This window comes from Dipodomys spectabilis, unplaced genomic scaffold (genome assembly GCF_019054845.1).
Source record: "Dipodomys spectabilis isolate Male_0828 unplaced genomic scaffold, ASM1905484v1 ptg000085l, whole genome shotgun sequence".
Classification (NCBI taxonomy): Eukaryota; Metazoa; Chordata; class Mammalia; order Rodentia; family Heteromyidae; genus Dipodomys; species Dipodomys spectabilis.
In genome coordinates this window covers 2333676-2353618 of record NW_024870762.1, presented here as the reverse complement: position 1 = coordinate 2353618, position 19943 = coordinate 2333676, and the positions used below count along the sequence as shown (strand labels likewise).

Genomic DNA, 19943 nt, shown 5'->3' with positions numbered 1-19943 from the left:
AAAAAAAATTGTTCTCTGGGGAAGTTTCTAAGAACTTCAAGGCACAGAGAACTTACATTTTTCTATTTGCACTCATGAGGGTAATTAAGGAATAGTGCAGTGAAGCCACAGCAAGGAAAGTATCTGCCTGTACTTGACCTTAATACAAGAGCAAGGCTGTGGAAAATGAGTGTGCTTGCTTCACTGCAGCCCTGAAGCTGATGTATGACCTCACCACTACCAGGCACCAAGACTGTCCAAGACTACATCCCTTACCTGCTCCCCCAGCTCCCATTAGGACCCCTACCTACTGCAGGGAGTCAAAGAAAAAAGAAAGCATTACTGTGGCCAGTTGTTACTCAGCTGGGAGGGCAGAATGATGGCTGTAGCATTTCTACTCGTCAAGAGGAAAAGTACAGTCTCTACAAGAAGACCTTACCCTTATGGCAGTAGGAGTCTCAAGATCTAGAAGTGGGGCTAGGTGAATTACAGGGTAAAGGACATAAGAATTCTAGAGGTACAATTCACACTAGAAGGGTCTCTTTCCCCATTCCATTAGTATCACAAGGGGCACAGAGCGAGCTACCTTGGGCACTGTGATGCAGAGAGAAGCCAGTCTTCATCCTATACTAATAGTGCACTGGCATCAAAACTAAAGGTTTTTCCTTCTGTACTAACAGAAAAACTGCGGACACAAGCTACATAGATGAGGTCTTATCCTTGAAAATGTTTTTATAGGGGGTTGGGAATGTGACTTAGTGGTAGAGTGCTTACCTAGCATGCATGAAGCCTGGGTTCGATTCCTCAGTACCACATAAACAGAAAAAGCAGAAGTGGCACTGTGGCTCAAGTGGTAGAGTGCTAGCCTTGAGCAAAATAAGCTCAGGGACAGTATCCAGGCCCTGAGTTCAAGCCCAAGACAGGCAAAAAAATCCAGAGAAGAAGAAGAAATAAGAAACTGTACAGGGCTGGGAAGGTGGCTCAGTGGTAGAGAGCTTGCCTCGCATACATGACGCCCTGGGTTCCATTCCTCAGCACCACATAAGCAGAAAAAGCCGGAAGTGGTGCTGTGGCTCCAGTGGTAGAGTGCTAGCTAAGTTGACTTAGTGATAACTAAACTACATCCCAAATCTCTGAAAGTATTCTTAAGCATTAAAGGAAAATCTGCATTACTCAGCCATCTACACTGTTTTCCAAATTCATCCAGAAATTGGGAGGCTGGTCTCTTAAGTAATAATGAGCTATTCAGAAGACCCAGCTTTGGGTTAGCTATACAGAATGAACCACATTAAGACACATTTTGCATTGTAAATACCAAATTATATTTTAGGGGGAAGGGTGTGGTATGTGTATACAATCTTGGAGAGGTTCTTTTTTTTGTTTTGTTTTTTGTTTTGTTTTGGTTTTTCTTCGGTCATGGGGCATGAACTCTGGGCCTGGGTGCCTGAGCTCTTCAGCTCAAGGCAAAGACTCTACCATTTGAGCTATTGCACCACTTCTGGTTTTCTGGTGATTTACTAGAGATAAAAGTCTCTCAGACTTTTCCTGCCGGGGCTGGATTTGAACTGCGATCCTCAAATCCCAGCCTCCTAAGTAGCTAGGATTACAGGCATGAGCCACCGGCACCCAGCTATTGGAGAGGTTCTTATGAGAAAGACACCTAGGAATCAACAAGGAGACTCATACAGCAACTGTTTCTCTAATAGACTTCAACATTTTAAGACTGGGACTGAGAATGTGGCTCAGTGGTAGAGTGCTTGCCTCACAGGTAGAAGGCCCTGGGTTTGATAACTCAGCACCATATAAACAGAAAGAGCCAGAAATGGTGCTGTGGCTCAAGTGGTAAAAGTACTACCCTTGAGCTAAAGAGCTGAGGAACAGTGCCCAGGCCCAGAGTTCAAGCGCCACGACTGACCAAAAAGAAAAGAAAGGGCTGGGAAGGTGGCTCAGTGGTAGAGTGCTTGCCTTGCATGCATGAAGTCCTGGGTTTGATTCCTCAGCACCACATAAGCAAAAAGAAAAAAGCCGGAAGTGGCACTGTGGCTCAAGTGGTAGAGCGCTAGCCTTGAGCTGAAGAGCTGAGGGACAGCGCCCAGGCCCTGAGTTCAGGCCCCATGATCGGACCCAAAAAAAAAAAAGAAAAGAAAACTTTTAAGGCTATATATAACCCATAGACAGTATTTGTACTTATATTTTTATAACTACCTCTTCATAAGGGGAAAACATAGTATGTAAAGTCATATGTAACAGAGCTTACGAAAGCTAACAAAATATACTTCTTTTTTTTTTTTTGGGTTGTCATGGGGCTTGAACTCTAGGCCTGGGCTCTGTCCCTGAGCTCTTCAGCTCAAGGCTAGCACTCTACCACTTGAGCCACAGAGCCACTTTCCAAAATACACATTTCATTAAGCTAAAGAACAGTTTTATTAGACAAAACTCCTAGCATGAGCTGACTTAAAGCACTCTGGCTGTGCTGCTCTTTACCTGTTCTTTTTCAAGCATATCTGCTTTACGAAGGATTTTCATTGCATACACATGCCCTGTATCTTTCTTCTGAACAAGCCGCACCTGAAGATATAAAAGAAATGCTAAGTCAAAAGTTCACACTAAGCCAGGTGCTAGTGGCTCACGCCTGTAATCAGGAGGCAAGAAAGTCCGCGAGACTCTTATCTCCAACAAACCACCAGAAAATCAGAAGTGGTGCTGTGGCTCAAGTGGTATAGAGTGCTAACCTTGAGCTGAAGAGCTGAGGGACAGCACCCAGGCCCAGAGTTCAAGCCCCATAACTAAGAAAAAAAAAATTTCACACTAATGCTTTTGCTTGTTAGAGAAAGCATTTGTCACTTGGTGCTGGAACCCCAGGTCCCACAGTATGACACTTGAAAATCCTATAATTTAAATATAGCAACTAGTAGTAACAAAACAGAAGAAACTGCTTTCCAATGTTTCAAAACAAATACTTTCTGCACAGCACTGTGAGTGCTAAAAGCATCCTCAAAAATCTCAGCATCCGAGCAACTTGGACTTCCTAGTTGAAAAAAATAATCTAATATCACCTTCAGTTTCAAACTTAAGGAGAAGTTATACCCCTGGCATGTATCATCCAGGCACCTCAGAATACCTAAATAAATTAGAGCAACAATTACAACAAAATGACAACTGATACATACAAGAAAAATGTCTTGTAATTTAAAATAAAGTAACTTTGGGGGGGGGGCCCTGGTCATGGGGCTTGAACTCAGGCCTGGGTGCTCTCCCTCAGCAACTCAACTCAAGGCTAGCACTCTACCACTTGAACCACAGTAGCACTTTTGGTTTTTTGATGGTCTATTGGAGATAAGAGTCTTACGGACTTTTCCTGCCCAGGTTGGCTTTGAATTGAGATCCTCATATCTCAGCTTCCTCAGTAGCTAGGATTACAGGCATGAGCCACAGGCACATGACTTCTACAGTGTTTTATATTTGATATATAGCTGTGGTTTTTACCTCACCAAATGCTCCTCTGCCTATGACTTTTAAGGATTCAAAATCTTCCAATCCAAGTCTTGTTCTCTTCAAACGAAGAAACTCTGTTTCCTTCCGAGCATGTGCTGATCTCCTGAGTCGCTTCTAATATTTAAATAATGGAGGGAGGAAAACAGGAAGAGTGGGTAATTCTGGAACTGCAACAAAAATCATCTTTGTCTTTTTTTTTTTGGGGGTCCGGTCGTGGGGCCTGAACTCTGGGCCTGGGCGCTATCCCTCAGCTCTTCAGCTCAAGGCTAGCACTCTACTACTTGAGCCACAGCACCACTTCTGGCTTTTCTTTTCTTTTTGCTTATGTGGTGCTGAGGAATTGAACCCAGGGCCTCAGGCATGCAAGGCAAGCGCTCTACCACTGAGCCACCTTCCCAGGCCCTCATCTATGTCTTGTCCAGCTAGAAATAGAAAGCAGGGCCACACGAAACTAGGCACAATCTTACACGAGACAGCACCCTCAAGAGGTCCTCCCTCCCTCCCCTGACTTTCAGAAACACAGCTTCCTCTGAAAACCTGATTGTTCTACTTCAGCAGCCCCTATTCTAAGATTTCTAGTGAACAGAAAAAAAAAAAAATCAACATTTTCCTTTAATCTTTTACACAACATAAAAGTATCTTTTTATTTCCCTCTGGGCTTTCCCAGGATACTAGAACTTCCCATTATTCCTAAGTGTGTTGGTTGCTTTTGCCTCAGTCCTGGGTCTGTGATTCATTAGTTTTTTTTTGGGGGGGTGGGGGGTGGGAGTGATCATGGGGCTTGAACTCTGGGCCTGGGCACTGTCCCTCAGCTCTTCAGCTCAAGGCTAGCACTCTACCACTTCAGCCTCAGTGCCATTTCTGGCTTTTTCTGATTATGTAGTGCTGAGGAAACGAACCCAGAGCCTCATGCATGTCAGGCAAGCACTCTACTACTACTGAGCCACTTTCCCAGCCCCATTCTTATTCCTGAAGGCATTCCAAGCACTATTTAGTTACTAACACATCTGGCAATACTGGAGTTTGAACTCAGATCCTCACAGTTGTTAGGCAGGCATTTATACCACTTGAGTCACACTCTAAACTGGAGGTAGTCTTTTTTTTTGGTCATGGGGCGTGAACTCTGAGCCTGGGCGCTGTCCCTCAGCTCCTCAGCTCAAGGTTAGCACTCTACCATTTGAGCCACAGCACCCACTTCAGGCTCTTTTTGTTTATGTGGTGCTGAGTAATGGAACCCAGCATGTGAGGCAAGTGCTCTACCACTGAGCCACCTTCCCAGCCCCCTTATTTATTTATTTATTTATTTTTGTCGGTCATGGGGCTTGAACTCTGAGCCTGAGCACTGTCCCTCAACTCTTCAGCTCAAGGACAGCACTCTACCACTTGAGCCAGAGTGCCACTTCTTGTTTTCTGGTGGTTAACTAGAGACAAGAGTCTCACAAAACTTCTGCTAAGGCTCACTTTGAACCACAGCCTCCTGAGTAGCTAGGATTTTTTACAGGCCACTGGTGCCTGACATTACTACTTCTTCTAGTGATAACTAAGCTACATCCTAAATCTCTGAAAGTGTTCTTAAGCATTGAAGGAGAATCTGCATTACTCAGCCATTTGCACTGTTTTCCAAAGGCTAGTCTAGTCTTAATTATTTTCTCCCATGATATCTGTGAACAATGGGCAGAGGGCTGATTTAGGATAAGTACTTTGTTTGACAATGATTTAAGAAATTTGTCTTATTGAAAACTTTTTAGTGAACTTTATAAGAATGCTTACTTTGTTCTCTTAAATTTTAATTTGGGGGACTGGGAAGGTAGCTCAGTGGTAAAGCGCTTGCCTTGCATGCATGAGGCCCTGGGTTCGATTCCTCAGCACCACATAAGCAAAAAGAAAAAAGCCGGAAGTGGTGCTGTGGCTCAAGTGGTAGAGTGCTAGCCTTGAGCTGAAGAGCTGAGGGACAGTGCACAGACCCAGAGTTCAGGTCCCACAACCGGACCCCCCCCCCAAAAAAAAAATTTTTTTTAATTTGGCTGGGCCTTGGTGGCTCATACCTGTAATCCTATTTAGAAGGCTAAGATCGGAGAATTATGGTTCGAAGCAAGCAAGCCCAGGCAGGGAGGTCTGTGAGACTCTTACCACCAATTAACTACCAAAACTCTAGAAGGGCAGCTATGTTCAAGAATGCTAGCCCTGAGCAAAAAAGCTAACAGAGAACTGGGAATGTGGCTTAGTGGTAGAGTGCTTGCCTAGCATGCATGAAGCCCGGGGTTGGATTCTTCAGTATCACATAAACAGAAAAGGCCAGAAGTGGCACTGTGGCTCAAGAGGTAGAGTGCTAGCCTGAGCAAAAAAAGCTCAGGGACAGTGGCCAGGTCCTGAGTTCAAGCCCCAAGACCAGCAAAAATAAATAAATAAAATACTAAGAGCTAGTGATCAAGCCAAGTTCAATCACCAGGACCAGCAAAGATAAATAATAATTTGATATCAATAATTTCACCTTTTTTCTTTTCTCTTTCTTTTTTTGTGCCAATCCAGGGGTTTCAACTCAGGGCCTTGGCGCTGTTCCTGAGCTTTTGTGCTCAAGGCTAGTGCTCTACAACTTGAGCCACAGCTTTACAACTGACTTTTTAGTAGTTAATTGGAGACTGACTTTCTTGCCCGGGCTGGCTCTGAACCAAGATTCCTCAGATTTCAGTCTCTTCAGTAGCTAGGATTACTGATATGAGCCACCAGCACGGGCCATCTTTTCTTTGTTTAGCAATACTAGGGTTTGAACTCAGGCCTTGAATGTGCTAGGCAGGCGCTCTATCCTCCAGGCAAGCCTCCTTATCACTTTTTATTTTAGTTACCTTTGAGGTAAAGTCTTGCTTTTATGCTTGTGCCAGACTGGTTCACCATTTTCCTTTTTATGCTTTCATATAGCTGAGATGACAGGTACATGCCACCTACTGCTATTCTACTTTTGCAGCCCATTATTCTAAAATTTCTAGTGAACAGCGACAAGCCCAGCTATTGGTTGAGGTAAGAGTCTCATAAACTTTTTGCCTCAAATCAGGATTCCCCTGAACTCTACCTCCCAAGTAGCTAGAATTAATTATAGGCATAAGCCACTTAAGCCCAGCTGATTTCATCCTTTCCTTTTCTTGGAATTCTACATCAAACTATGAAACTATGCCTAGACAAGTATTCCTCTCATAGGTACTCAATAATTAGCTTTTCCCAAGAAATTCAGAAGCATGCTATCCCTCAGGTTCTTCTGTGACTGAGCCAAAATCCTCCCCCAGGGTTAACTTAGTGCCACAACCTTTCACCCTGGTCAGGAAAAACAACTGCCAATATTATTTACCTCTTCATCTTTTAGGCCTTCTTCTTCCATCACTTTCTCTAACTTCTTTTGTCTAAAACAAACAGCAAAAATATAGGAAGTAACATTTAAATAACTGATAATTCTATTCATACATATCTGGTTTTGGGGAAAAATAACAAAAACAGTTAAGTATAAAATGTCTAATTAAAAGAAAAAAATCAGATTAAGACAAGTGACGATTCCTATCCGTGTTAAATCTATATTTCCAAGACTATAGAAGATGTTAATGCAACAAAAACTTTTATTTTATTTTATTTTTTATTGTGAAAATACTGTACAGAGAGGTTACAATTACATGGGCAAGATAATGAGTACATTTCTTTTTTTTGGTCCGGTCGTGGGGCCTGAACTCTGGGCCTGGGCACTGTCCCTCAGCTCTTCAGCTCAAAGCTAGCACTCTACCACTTGAGCCATAGCGCCACTTCCGGCTTTTTTCTTTTTGCTTATGTGGTGCTGAGGAATCGAACCCAGGGCCTCAGGCATGCAAGGCAAGCGCTCTACCACTGAGCCACCTTCCCAGCCCATGAGTACATTTCTGATCAAGCATTGTAGCCTCCTCCTTTGTTTCCCCTTCCCAACAAAAACTCTTGTTTCAAAACCAAATCTTGGGCTGGGAAGGTGGCTCATTAGTAGAGTGCTTGTCTTGCATGCATGAGGCCCTTAGTTCAATTCCTCAGCACCACATAAGCAGTAAAAGCCGGAAGTGGCACTGGGGCTCAAAGTGGTAGAGCACTAGCCTTGAGCTGAAGAGCTGAGGGACAGTGCCCAGGCCCAGAGTTCAGGCCCCACGACGGGACACAAAAAAAAAAAAAACAAATCTCCCCTTCTTCCCCCTCCATTCTCCCTCTCCCTGTCATTTCCTTCTTACTAAACCAAAACCAGCTAGTATTTGGTAACTTCTCATGTCACAGTGTTTTCTCCCTCTCTGGCTAAAATTTACTTCCTTTATTTTTATATCTTCCTCTTCACCCTGCCACAAGCATAGTAATAACCAACAAAGGAAGAGAAAATTTGGGGTGGGGGAGTGAAATGATCACAAAAAGCAAATGGTATGAGTGTCAAAACTTAGAACTTGGGGGCTGGGAATGTGGCTTAGCCTAGCATGCAGGAAGCCCTGGGTTTGATTCCTCATTACCACATAAAAAGAAGAAGCCAGAGGTGGCGCTGTGGTTCAAGTGGTAGAGTGCTAGCCTTTAGCAAAAGAAACTCACAGACAGTGCCCAGGCCCTGAGTTCAAGCCCCAGGACTGGCCAAAAAATAGCCAGTCTAGGCAAGCAAGTCCATGAGACTCTTATCTCCAATAAACTACTCAGAAAAAAACAGGAAGTGTAGCTGTGGTTCAAGTCGTAGAGCATCAGCCTTGAGCAAAAGAGCTAAGAGACACTGTCAAATACCCAGGTCCAGGACTGGACACCACACACGCACACACGCACGCACGCGTCTGGGCAGAAAAGTCCACAAATAAGAGTCCAAACAAGAGTCCAAACTAACCAGCAAAAAGCCTGGCTGAGCTGGGCACCAGTGGCTCACACATGTAATCTTAGCTACTCAAGACGCTGAAATCTAAGGATCATGGTTCAAAACCAGCCGGAGCAGGAAAGTCCATGAACCTCTTATCTCCACTTAACCACCAGAAAACCAAAAGTGGCATTGTGGCTCAAGTGGTAGAGTGCTAGCCTTGAGCTGAAGAGTTGAGGGACAGCACCCAGCCCCAGAGTTCAAGCCCCATGACCAGCAAAAAAAGCTTGGCTGGAGGCATGTTTCAAGTGGCAAAGCATGAGCAAATCAACCTGAGCAAACCACAAGTCTAGGCCACAGAGCCAACTTTCAGAGCAGCCTAAGCTAATAGTAAGACCCTGCCTCCCCCCAAAAAAGTCAAAAGAGAGAAGGTAGGAGGAAGGGTAGGAGGAAACTGCAGCCAAGGCTTTCTTATTTGTGCTGAGAGGTTATAGCTTCCCACCACTTGATCTTCAGTCTCATACTAGTTTTGTGGGTATTTTTTGCATGCCCCCCCCCACCCCTGCACTGCCTCCAGGCCTGGGCCTTGAACTCAGGGCCTGAGCACTATCCCTGAGTTTCTTTTGCTCAAGCCTAGTGCTCCACCACTTGAGCCACTTCTAGCTTTTTCTAAGTAGTTTATTGGAGATAAGAGTCTCACAGAGGAAGTGGCGCTGTAGCTCAAGTGGTAGAGCCCTAGCCTTGAGCTGAAGAGCTGAGGGACAGCGCCCAAGCCCAGAGTTCAAGCCCCATGGCCGACCAAAAAAAAACAACAACAAAAAAAAGAAATGCACTCATTGGGGCTGGGAAGGTGGCTCAGTGCGCTTGCCTTGCATGCTCGAGGCCCTGTTTTCGATTCCTCAGCACCACATAAGCAAAAAGGAAAAAGCCGGAAATGGCGTTGTGGCTCAAGTGGTAGAGCGCTAGCCTTGAGCTGAAGAGCTGAGGGACAGTGCCCAGGCCCAGAGTTCAAGCCCCACGACCAGACCCAAAAAAAAACAAAAACAATAAAAAGAGACTCACAGATTTCTTGCCTATGCTGGTTTCCAACAGCAATTCTCAGATCTCAGCTCCCTGAGTAGTAAGGATTCCAGGCATAAGCCACACACACCTGGCCTCATACTGATTTAATAGTTAAAAGAACCAAGTAAAACTTCCTTACAACCATTCTCAGAACTCCATTTATTCAGCATATTAAAGAAAGCACACCCTCTGTGCATCACCTTGACAATAAAATTAAAAGAATAAAATAAAGAAAGCACAACTGGGGGGGCTGGGAAGGTGGCTCAGTGGTAGAGTGCTTGCCTTGCATGCATGAGGCCCTGGGTTCGATTCCTCAGCACCACATAAGAAAAAAGCCAGAAGTGGCGCTGTGGCTCAAGTGGTAGAGCGCTAGCCTTGAGCTGAAGAGCTGAGGGGCAGCACCCAGGCCCAGAGTTCAGGCCCCACAACCAACAAAAAAAAAAAAAAAAAAAGCACAGCTGGACTATGCTTTTTTTTTTTTTTTTTTTTCTGTAGGTTGTGGAGCTTGAACTCTGGGCCTGAGCACTGCCCCTCAGCTCTTCAGCTCAAGGCTAGCGCTCTACCACTTGAGCTTCAGGGCCACTTCCGGTTTTCTGATGGTTTATTGGACATAGGAGTTTCATGGCCAGGCGCTGGTGGCTCCCATTTGTAATCCTAGCTACTCAAAAGGCTGAGATCTGAGGATAGTGGTTCAAAGCCAGCCCAGGCAGAAAAGTCTGTGAGACTCTTCTCTCCAATAAACAACTAGAAAAGTGGCACTGTGGCTCAAGCAGTAGAGTGCTCGCCTTGAGCTGAAGAGAACAGGGACAGTGCCCAAGCCCAGAGTTCAAGCCCCATGACCGACCCAAAAAAAAAAGTTTTCTGACTTTCCTGCTGGGCTGGCTTTGAACCACTATCCTTAGATCTCAGCCTCCTGAGTAGCTAGGATTTCAGGTGTGAGTCACCGACGTCCGGCTGGACTATGCTTTATATACCTACATGGATCCTAGTCTCCCTACTTTTTTTTCAAACTCCCAGACTGGACAGGAAAGCCTTGTGATATTCTTTTTTTTTCCTGGTCAGTCATGGGTTTTGAACTCCGGACCTAAGCACCTATCCCTGAGCTCTTCAGCTCAAGGCAAGCACTCTACCACTTGAGCCACAGCATCACTTTCCTGCCTGGGCTGGCTCTGAACCAGTCCTGAGCCACCAACGCTCAGCTTCTTGTGAGATTCTTTTTTTTCTGCCGGTTGTGGGTCTTAACTCGGCCTGGGCACTGTCCCTCAGCTCTTCAGCTCAAGGCTAGCACTCTACCACTTGAGCCACAGTACCACTTCTGGCTTTTTCTGCTTATGTGGTACTGAGGAATAGAACCCAGGGCCTCAAGCATGCAAGGCAAGCACTCTACTACTGAGCCACCTTCCTAGCCCCTCTTGTGAGATTCTTATCTTCAACTAACCACCAGGAGCTTGGAATGTGCCTTAATGGTAGAATGCTTGCCTTGCATGCATGAAGCCCTGGGTTTGATTCAGTACTACAGAAACAGAAAAAGCCGGAAGTGGCACTGTGGCTCATGTGGTAGAGTGCTAGCCGTGAGCAAAAGATGCTCAGGAACATTGTTCAGGCCCTGAATTCAAACCTCAGGACTGGCAAAAAAAAAAAAAAATGGAGATAGACCTTAAATGGTAGAGTGCTCCCTTGAGGAAAAAAGCTCAGGGACAGCTCTCAGGCCCTGAGTTCAAGTCCCAGGATTGGCACATATTTAAAAAAAAAAAAAAAGAAAGCATAAGAGCTATAATCTTACCACCACTTAACAGCCCTCCTAATAAGCAGACAATCTGAGCAGGGCTTTAGTCATGCACAAAGCACTTCAAACACCACACTAACAAGTTTGCTCTAACTCTGAAAAGTCAGCAAAGGGATGATGTGATGAGATTTCTGTTCTAGAATGGCAACAAGCAGAATGTAGATTTGATGGACTGGCAAGCAGGAAAACAACTGAAAAGTTCTAAGGCCAACAGAAAGCTATCATATTGATTCAGATGTGCAATACAGATATGGTGTCAGGGATGGAAAACTACAATGAAGTAAAGGCATCTATTGCAAAGAAGACCAACCAGGTTTTCTTTCAACAATGTGTGTTTTACAATGTTAGACAAGAATGCCACAAAGTGCTGAGGATGATACTCAGGGCCTCACACAAGCTCAGCAGCACTTTACCACTGGGTGACAGACCCAGCCTACTGATATGTATTTCTTTCAAACATAACTCTTTACCTCATTTCTCGTTCTTCATGTTGGGCAATAAGATTGCTATAAAAATTCTCCAATGTTACTTTGGTCATCGTCACTCTTTCTTTTGTGTGGTTACTCATGGATGAACATGGTGTTGAACCTGTCATGGCCATGGCTTCTAGAAACAGAGAAGACAACTTAGTCGTGGAAGTGAGTATAAATTATAATATGTAACAAAAACCATTTAAACAGAATAATTGGTGAGAATAAGTACACACTAATGTCTTGTAAGTCAGAAACCCAACGCTTAAGACTTTCTAGTCTTGATCATATAGATTCTGGGATGAACATAGCATGTGCATTATATAAAATATGCTCATCATGCAATCATTTGCTATAAGATGCTAGAAGTAATTCAATAAAGAAATAAATAAGTAGCTGCATATTAAGAAATACCATGCAAAGCCGGGCGCCGGTGGCTCATGTCTGTAATCCTAGCTACTCAGGAAGCTGAGATCTGAGGATCGTGGTTCAAAGCCAGGCCAGGCAGGAAAGTCTGTGAAACTTTTTTTTTTTGGTCCGGTCATGGGGCCTGAACTCTGGGCCTGGGCGCTGTCCCTCAGCTCTTCAGCTCAAGGCTAGCGCTCTACCACTTGAGCCACAGTGCTACTTCCGGCTTTTTTCTTTTTTCTTATGTGGTGCTGAGGAATCGAACCCAGGGCCTCAGGCATGCAAGGCAAGTGCTCTACCACTGAGCCCCCTTCCCAGGCCCATGTGAAACTCTTATCTCCAATAAACCACTAGAAAACTGGAAGTGGCACTGTGGCTCAAGCAGTAGAGTGCTCACCTTGAGCTGAAGAGCTGAGGGATAGCGCCAAAGCCCAGAGTTCAAGCCCCACAACCGACAAAAAAAAAAAAAAAAAAACAAATACCATGCAACAAGATGGGCACCAGTGGATCACAATGGAAATCCTATTTACTCAGAAGGCTGAGATCTGAGGATCACAGTTCAAAGCCAGCCCAGGCAGGAAAGTCCATGAGATTCTTATCTCAAATTAACCACCAGAAAACTGGAAGTGGTGCTGTGGCTCAAGCGGTAGAGCGCTAGCCTTGAGCTGAAGAGTTGAGGGACAGCGCCCAGGCCCAGAATTCAAGACCCACAACTGACAAAAAAGAAAAGAAAAGAAAAGAATAGTACATGGTGGCTCAAATCTGTAATCATAACCAGGAGACTGAGATCTGAGGATCTGAGTTCAAAAGCCAGCCCAGGCAGGAAAAGTCCATGAGATTCTTATCCCCAATTAGCCACCAGAAAACCTGAAGTGGAACTGTAGCTCAAAGTAGTAGAGCTAGAGCACTAGCCTTGAGCAGAAAAGTTAGGGGATAGCACCAGGCCCTGCACCAAAGAAAAAAGAGAGAGAAAGAGAAAATTGTACAAGTAGAGCACCAGCCTTGCAAGTTTAAGGCAGAGTCCAAACAATAGTACCACCAAAAAAAGCAAGAAGCAAGAAAGGAAGGAAGGGAGGGAGGGAGGGGGGCGGGAGTACACAAGTACAAGATCACAATGCCACAAGATCGTAACACCACAGACATAAATTGAGAATACAGGATACTGCTGTGGTTCAAACTACACAGCCCATGAGTTCAAACTACCATATTCATGAGTCATAGATACATACATATCATATATACATATACACACATATATACATATGTACACACACACACATATATACACACACACAGTATTTTTTGCTATCAAAGGCAGTTACTGGCACCTAGCAAGAGTGAATAATTTTGAAATACATTTTGAAAGAGAACGAACAAGATCAAAATAGATTGTTTGCAAGTATAAAAACTGAAAACTTGCTGAAATTGTTTTGGAAAGTGGAGAAGTGTGAGTTTGAAGGGGAAAGACTGATGGAATATATTGTAAACATGTATGGGAATGTAACAATGAAATCCTCCTCTTTAATGAAAGCTAATAGAAAATTATAAAAACAAGTGGCACTGATCAAGATGCCATTCATAAACTGACATGTTGAATTGAAAACTCTTTGTAAAACTACTTAAAGGTAATTTTTATTTATTTGTTTGTTTGTTTATTTATTATCAGTCGTGGGGCTTGAATTCGGCCTGGGCGCTGTCCCTCAGCTCTTCAACTCAAGGTTAGCACTCTACCACTTGAGCCACAGCGCCACTTCCCTTTTTCTGGTGTTTTACTGGAGATAAGAGTCTCACAGACTTTCCTGCCCAGGATGACTTTGAACCGTGATCCTCAGATCTTAGCCTACTTAGTAGCTAGGATTACAGGTGCCTGGCCAAAAAAATTTTTTTAAAGATAATCCCCAAGGGCTGGGAATATGGTTTAGGTTAAACTAAGGTAAGGAATGTGAAAAATCCTCATTAAAAAAAAAAAAAAGGTCTGGGAAGTTGGCTCAGTGGTAGAGTGCTTGCCTTGCATGCTTGAGGCCCTGGGTTCGATTCCTCAGCACCATATAAGCAAAAAGAAAAAAAAGCCAGAAGTGGCGCTGTGGCTCAAGTGGTAGAGTGCTAGCCTTGAGCTGAAGAGCTGAGGGACAGCGCTCAGACCCAGAGTTCAGGCCCCACAACTGGACCAAAAAAAAAAAAAAAAAAAGGCTTTGCAGTAGTTTTTTTTTAAACACCAAAGAAAAATAAGTCATATAGCGGTGCCCCAGTGGCTAATGCCTGTAATTCCAGCTACTCAGGAGACTGAGATCTGAGGATCATGGTTCAAAGCCAGCCCAGGCAAGAAAGTCCATGAAACTCATATCTCCAATAAGCCACGAGGAAAAGCGGAAATGGTGATATAGCTCAAGTAGAGTGCTAGCCTTGAGCTGGAGAGCTGAGGGACAGCGCCCAGGCCCAGAGTTCGAGCCCCATGACCAAAAAAAAAGAGAAAAAAAATAACACCATATATTGGGCTGGGAAGGTGGCTCAGTGGTAGAGTGCTTGCCTTGCATGCCTGAGGCCCTGGGTTCGATTCCTCAGCACCACATAAGCAAAAAGAAAAAAGCTGGAAGTGGCACTGTGGCTCAAGTGGTAGAGCGCTAGCCTTGAGCTGAAGAGCTGAGGGACAGTGCCCAGGCCCAGAGTTCAGGCCCCACGACCGGACCCCAAAAAATAAAAAATAAAGTAATATAATGAATAATACTCTGAGAGCAGAGATTCAAAGTCATGGCTATACTTCAATTATCAAGCATTCAGATTCAAATTCAAAGACACAAATTCAAGACATTGCGCTCAGAGCTACCTTACCATAAATTAATGGTGAAGCTCCTACTATCAAAGCAAGCTCAAATGCTTCCAGAATAAAAGAGCAATTTTTTAACTTCTGGTTTAAGCAGAGTATCTCTAGCTTTGGACTACATAGCAATACCTTGTCTCACCAAAAAAAAAAAAAAAAAAAAACACTGGTTTTTGAAGCATGGGTGTGGTTCCTTATTTGTCAGCCTGTACCCCCTCCACCCACAATGAAAACCACATGTACCCTAAGTGTGTTTGGTGAAGAAAAACTTAAAACCATACATAAAAAAAAAGAAGTCTAAGTGAGAGCTGGGTACTCTTCCCCTGTCTGAAGATTTCTGGACGCTCTTCATATATATGCAGTTACATTTTAACAACTGAAACTATTAACAGAAAAATATGAGAGTACTTAAATATGAAGTAAACAATACCTTCAATATAATGAACAATTAGTCTTAAATTCAACAAGATTTTCAGTTGTAGCTGTTGCCAGTGGCTCACACCTGTAATCCTAGCCACTCAAAAGGCTGAGATATGGGGCTGGGAAGGTGGCTCCGTGGTAGAGTGCTTGCCTTGCACACATGAGGCCCTGGGTTCGATTCCTCAGCACCACATAAAAGCAGAAAAAGCTAGAAGTGGCGCTCTGGCTCAAGTGATAGAGTGCCAGCCTTGAGCAAAAGAAGCTCAGAAATAGTGCCCAGGTTCAAGCCCCATGACCAACCAAAAAAAAAAGGAGAAGAAGAAGAAACAATGTCCAGGCCATATTCAAATCCCCCGTCTGGCAAAAAAATAATAAAGTTTTAACTTGAGCTGGGGATATAGCTCAGTACGAATGCTTACTCAACAAGCACAAGCTGATTCCCCCTGCCCCCAAAAAATGATTGATTGCCATTACTCCCTAAACTTTTCAAACAAAAGATCAACAGGTACCAAGTACACTCAAAGATGCTCATAATGGCTTGGAAGGTGGCTCAGTGGTAGAGCGCTTGCCTAGCATGCATGAGGCCCTGGGTTCAATTCCTCAGCACCACATAAACAGAAAAAGCTGCAAGTGGCACTGTGGCTCAAGTGGTAGAATGCTAAAACTAGCATTCTAGTTTTGAGCTGAAGAGCTGAGGGACAGCACCCAGGCCCAGAGTTCAGGCCCCAAGGGCAAAAAAAAAAAAAGATGCTTATATAAGCCAGGCACTGGTGGCTCATGCCTGTAGTTCTAGCTTCTCAAGAGGCTGAGATCTGAGGACCACAATTCAAAGCCAGCCTGGGCAGGAAAGTCCATGAAACTCTTATCTCCAATAAACCACCAGAAAATTGAAGTGGCGCTCTAGCTCAAGTGGTAGAGCACTAGCCTTGAGCTAAAGAGCTGAGGAACAGCGCTCGGGCCCAGAGTTCAAGCCCCACAACCAACAACAACAATAACAAAAAAAAGATGCTCAGATATTAGGGTCAACAAATTCTTCAGCAGAATGATTCTCATCTTACAGGATCTATGTCTAATGTAATAGTAAAGCAGGGATGTCATTCCTTTTAACTTTTCTTCAAATCCTCTCCTCCTCTACTTCCTCCATTGAGAAAAGGTTTAGTCTAACTCTAATAACCTTTAATCAGGAGACAATTAACATTGCCTAACAGCAATTCAAAGGTTTCCTGGGTCAACCAAGTGCTTTTTACCACAGGGCTTTCCCTTATGCTTTCTGTAAGTCAACACAGGTCACTGGAGGTCTTGTAAAATTTGTTTCATTCTCCTTCAACTCTGTTAGGCAATTATAATAGATAGTTGAGAAGTTCTTCAAAGTTTAAATAGATTAAGAAAAGGATACGATCCTAATAAAAGCCAGGGATGAGAACTTCAAACTTAAAAGGAGGTCAAGGAAAACCACAGTTTAATTCAGTCTAGATAGTTAGGCTGGGTTCACTTAAGTTTACAAAGGAACTGTTATCTCTATAAATAACTTTGCTGTCACCAATACTTTATTCCCTTGTGACCAACAACCCATTACCTCTCATCTGGACACTTCAACTTGAGATGAAATTGTTCCTCAAGAGGGCTGGGAAGGTGGCTCAGTGGTACAGCGCTTGCGCTGCCTTGCATGCATGAGGCCCTGGGTTCGATTCCTCAGTACCACATAAGCAGGGGGAAAAAAAAGTCCGAAGTGGTGCTATGGCTCAAGTGGTAGCACGCTAGCCTTGAGCTGAAGAGCTGAGGGATAGCGCCCAGGCCCAGAGTTCAGGCCCCATGACCGGACCCAAAAAAAAAAAAAAATGTTTCTCAAGAATCACAAGCATAAGCCAGGGGGCTGGGAAGGTGGCTCAGTGGTAGAGTGCTTGCCTTGCATGCCTGAGGCCCTGGGTTCGATTCCTCAGCACCACATAAGCAAAAAGAAAAAAGCCGGAAGTGGCGCTATGGCTCAAGTGGTAGAGTGCTAGCCTTGAGCTGAAGAGCTGAGGGACAGCGCCCAGGCCCAGAGTTCAGGCCCCACGACCGGACCCAAAAAAAAAACAAGTATAAGGCAGAAGTAGTGTGGTGGCTCAATGGTGGAGTACTAGCCTTGAGTGGAAAAGCTGAGGGACAGCACCCAGGCCCAGAGTTCAGGCTCCACAACCAACAAAAATAATAAGAATAAAAATTACATGGGGCTGGGAAGTTGGCTCAGTGGTAGAGTGCTTGCCTCTCATGCAAGAGGCCCTGTAATCCTAGTTACTCAGGAGGCTGAGATCTGAAGATCATGGTTCAAAGCCAGCCTGGGCAGGAAAGTCCATGAGACTCTTATCTCCAATAAACCACTAGAAAACCTGAAGTGGCGCAGTGGCTCAAGTGGTAGAGTGCTCACCTTGAGCCGAAGAACTGAGGGACAATGCCCAGGCCCAGAGTTCAGCTCCCATGACCAACAAAAAATAAAATAAATTAAATCACACGTCTGCTGGGTTACCAGCAGCTCACGCTTATAATCCTAGCTACTCAGGAGGATGAGATCTGAGGGATCATGGTTCAAAGCCAGCCCAGGCAGGTAAGTCTGAGAGACTCTTTTCTCCAATTAACCACCAAAAGGCCAAAAGTGGAACTGCAGCTCAAGTGGTAGATTGCTAGCCTTGAGTAGAAAAAAAAAAAAAAGACAAACTCAGGGGGAATGCCAGGCAGGGAGTTCAAGACCAAGGACATGGACACAGGGACACAGACACACAGACACACAGACAGACACACACACACACACACACACATGTCTAAATCTTTCCTTCTGAACTGTGAGCAACTGAAAAGCAAACACCATGAGCAGGGCGTGGTGGTACAGGCTGTAATCTCAGCACTCAGGAGACTGCGGCTTGAGGATCAAGGCCAGACTGGGCAGAAAGCCTATAGAGTAGGAGAGAGGGAAGGGGGGGGGGGAGAGGGGAAGAGGGAAAGAGGAGGGGGGCAAACTCCTTGTCCTATACTTGTCATAATTTTCCCCCAATTCACATACGGTGCTGTATACTTAGTACCTAAAAAAGAGAGAATTTAGAAAAAAAAAAAAGAAGAAGAAGATTGACTGGGGAACTGCCAGAATGGCTCAAGTGATGGAGCGCCTGCTTACAGAAAGGTTAACTCGGGAACAAAACAAAACAATAACCCTGCTTTTTGATGTGCGCCGGGGAGGGCCGTCTGGGGTGAGCGGGACCCTGTTCTCAGGACGTCAGACGCACTGGCTGGCTGAGTGACAGCCGGGGTGGGCGGTGAGCGAGCAAAGGACGAAAGGACAAGCTTCCCCCTCGCGTCTGGGTCACTTCCCGGTGTGTCCACCGGCCGCCCCGCACGCCGGGTGACGCCGATTTCCCCCACTCTCGGCCGGACTTGTCCCTCTCCGCCGGCGGGGAGTGGTCGCTACGTGTCCCGGCGCTTCGACGGCTCAGGGAAGCCCGGGGTCCTGAAACGGACGGTGGGGAAGGCGCGGGCTCCGAGGCACCCCGCCCCGGGGCGGGGTTCATTGGCTCCCACCCCGGGGAAGGGGGCGACCTAGGAGGGCGGCGGCGGGGAGAGGGAGAGGGGAGCGGCGCGCCGCACCCCGCGCGCCCACCCCGCCGCACTCACGGACGGCAGCGCCGGGACGGCGGCCCCGGGGCCCGCGACGAGCAGCCTCGGCAGAGAACGAAAGCGAGGAGGTGAGCAAGAACGAGCGCGCGGGCCGCGGGAAGCGGCGCCGGCGGAGCGCGCCCGGGAAGGGCACTCACCCGAGCCCGGGGCGTGGCGCGGCCCGCAGCCCTCTCGACGTGCGGGCGGACGAAGATCCAGCGGCAGCCGCCGGCCCGCCGGAGGACCGAGGGGACGTGCGAGGGGGGCTCCGAGGTCGGGGTCTGAGGAGCCGTTGTCAACGGGGACAACAGGAAGCGTCCCAACTGCCGGAAAAGACGGCGGCGCGGAGGGGCCAAGACACCCCTGGGTCCCCTCGCGGTGCTGAGGGGCTGCCGCGGCGGCGGCCCCGGCCCCGGACTTGCGCATGCGCGAGTCGCGGCTGGGCCTGCGAGAGCTGCGCGTGCGTGGCCCCGCCCTGCCCAGCTTCACCCCCTCACCGGGTTTGCACAAAGGGTGAGGCTAGACGTGTGCGGTCGAGGCGGTCGGGAGGTTGGGCTGAGCTGGACCCGGCGGGGCTGGGGAAGTTCCTGCTGTTTTGTTTTATTTACTTTGAAACAATTACAGCCTCGCGTGAAGTGGCAAAATGAGTACTGAGAAGTTCCGTACACCCAACACCCAGCTCCCCTCCGCATCTTACGTAAGACCCGGTATCGCAACCCGGAAACTGACGTTGGCACAGGACGATGAACTAAACTAATACAGTGAAGTTGCATGACAGACATCTGTGGGCCTTAAGCACTCTGGCGTGCTTTCGGGAGCCGGTGTGTGCCTTTGTCGTTCAAGGAAATGTAATCCCTCCCCCCCCCCCCCACTCGCCTGGATTTTCAAATCATCGGTTGCACAATAGGTCTGCTGAACTCTTGGCTCCACCTACTTTTCCTTAAAGTTAGGGTTCACGTGCTTTACCTGAGATCAGGTGAGCTCTCGATCTGGGAGATGGCAGCCGGGGAGAATGTCCCACGTGCACTGGAGGACCTGCCTCTCCGCTTTCCCCGCCACCTT

At 46.1% G+C, this 19943-nt stretch overlaps 1 protein-coding gene across 2 annotated transcripts in view; it reads right to left on the bottom strand.

The window, feature by feature from the left end:
* The window catches only part of Stk38 (serine/threonine kinase 38), a 42879-nt gene extending 23571 nt beyond the window's left edge, over window positions 1–19308 (bottom strand). The window contains exons 1-5 of one of the 2 annotated variants that reach the window (XM_042684011.1): window positions 19040–19308; window positions 11612–11747; window positions 6815–6866; window positions 3466–3588; window positions 2464–2547 (exon numbers count right to left, since the gene is read on the bottom strand). In XM_042684011.1, the coding sequence (XP_042539945.1) occupies window positions 2464–2547; window positions 3466–3588; window positions 6815–6866; window positions 11612–11747; window positions 19040–19307 (663 nt within the window). In that variant the 5' untranslated portion in view covers window position 19308. The remainder of the gene's footprint in view (window positions 1–2463; window positions 2548–3465; window positions 3589–6814; window positions 6867–11611; window positions 11748–19039) is intronic. The other variant, XM_042684012.1, reaches the window with a different exon arrangement.
* Window positions 19309–19943: the final 635 nt, after the last annotated feature.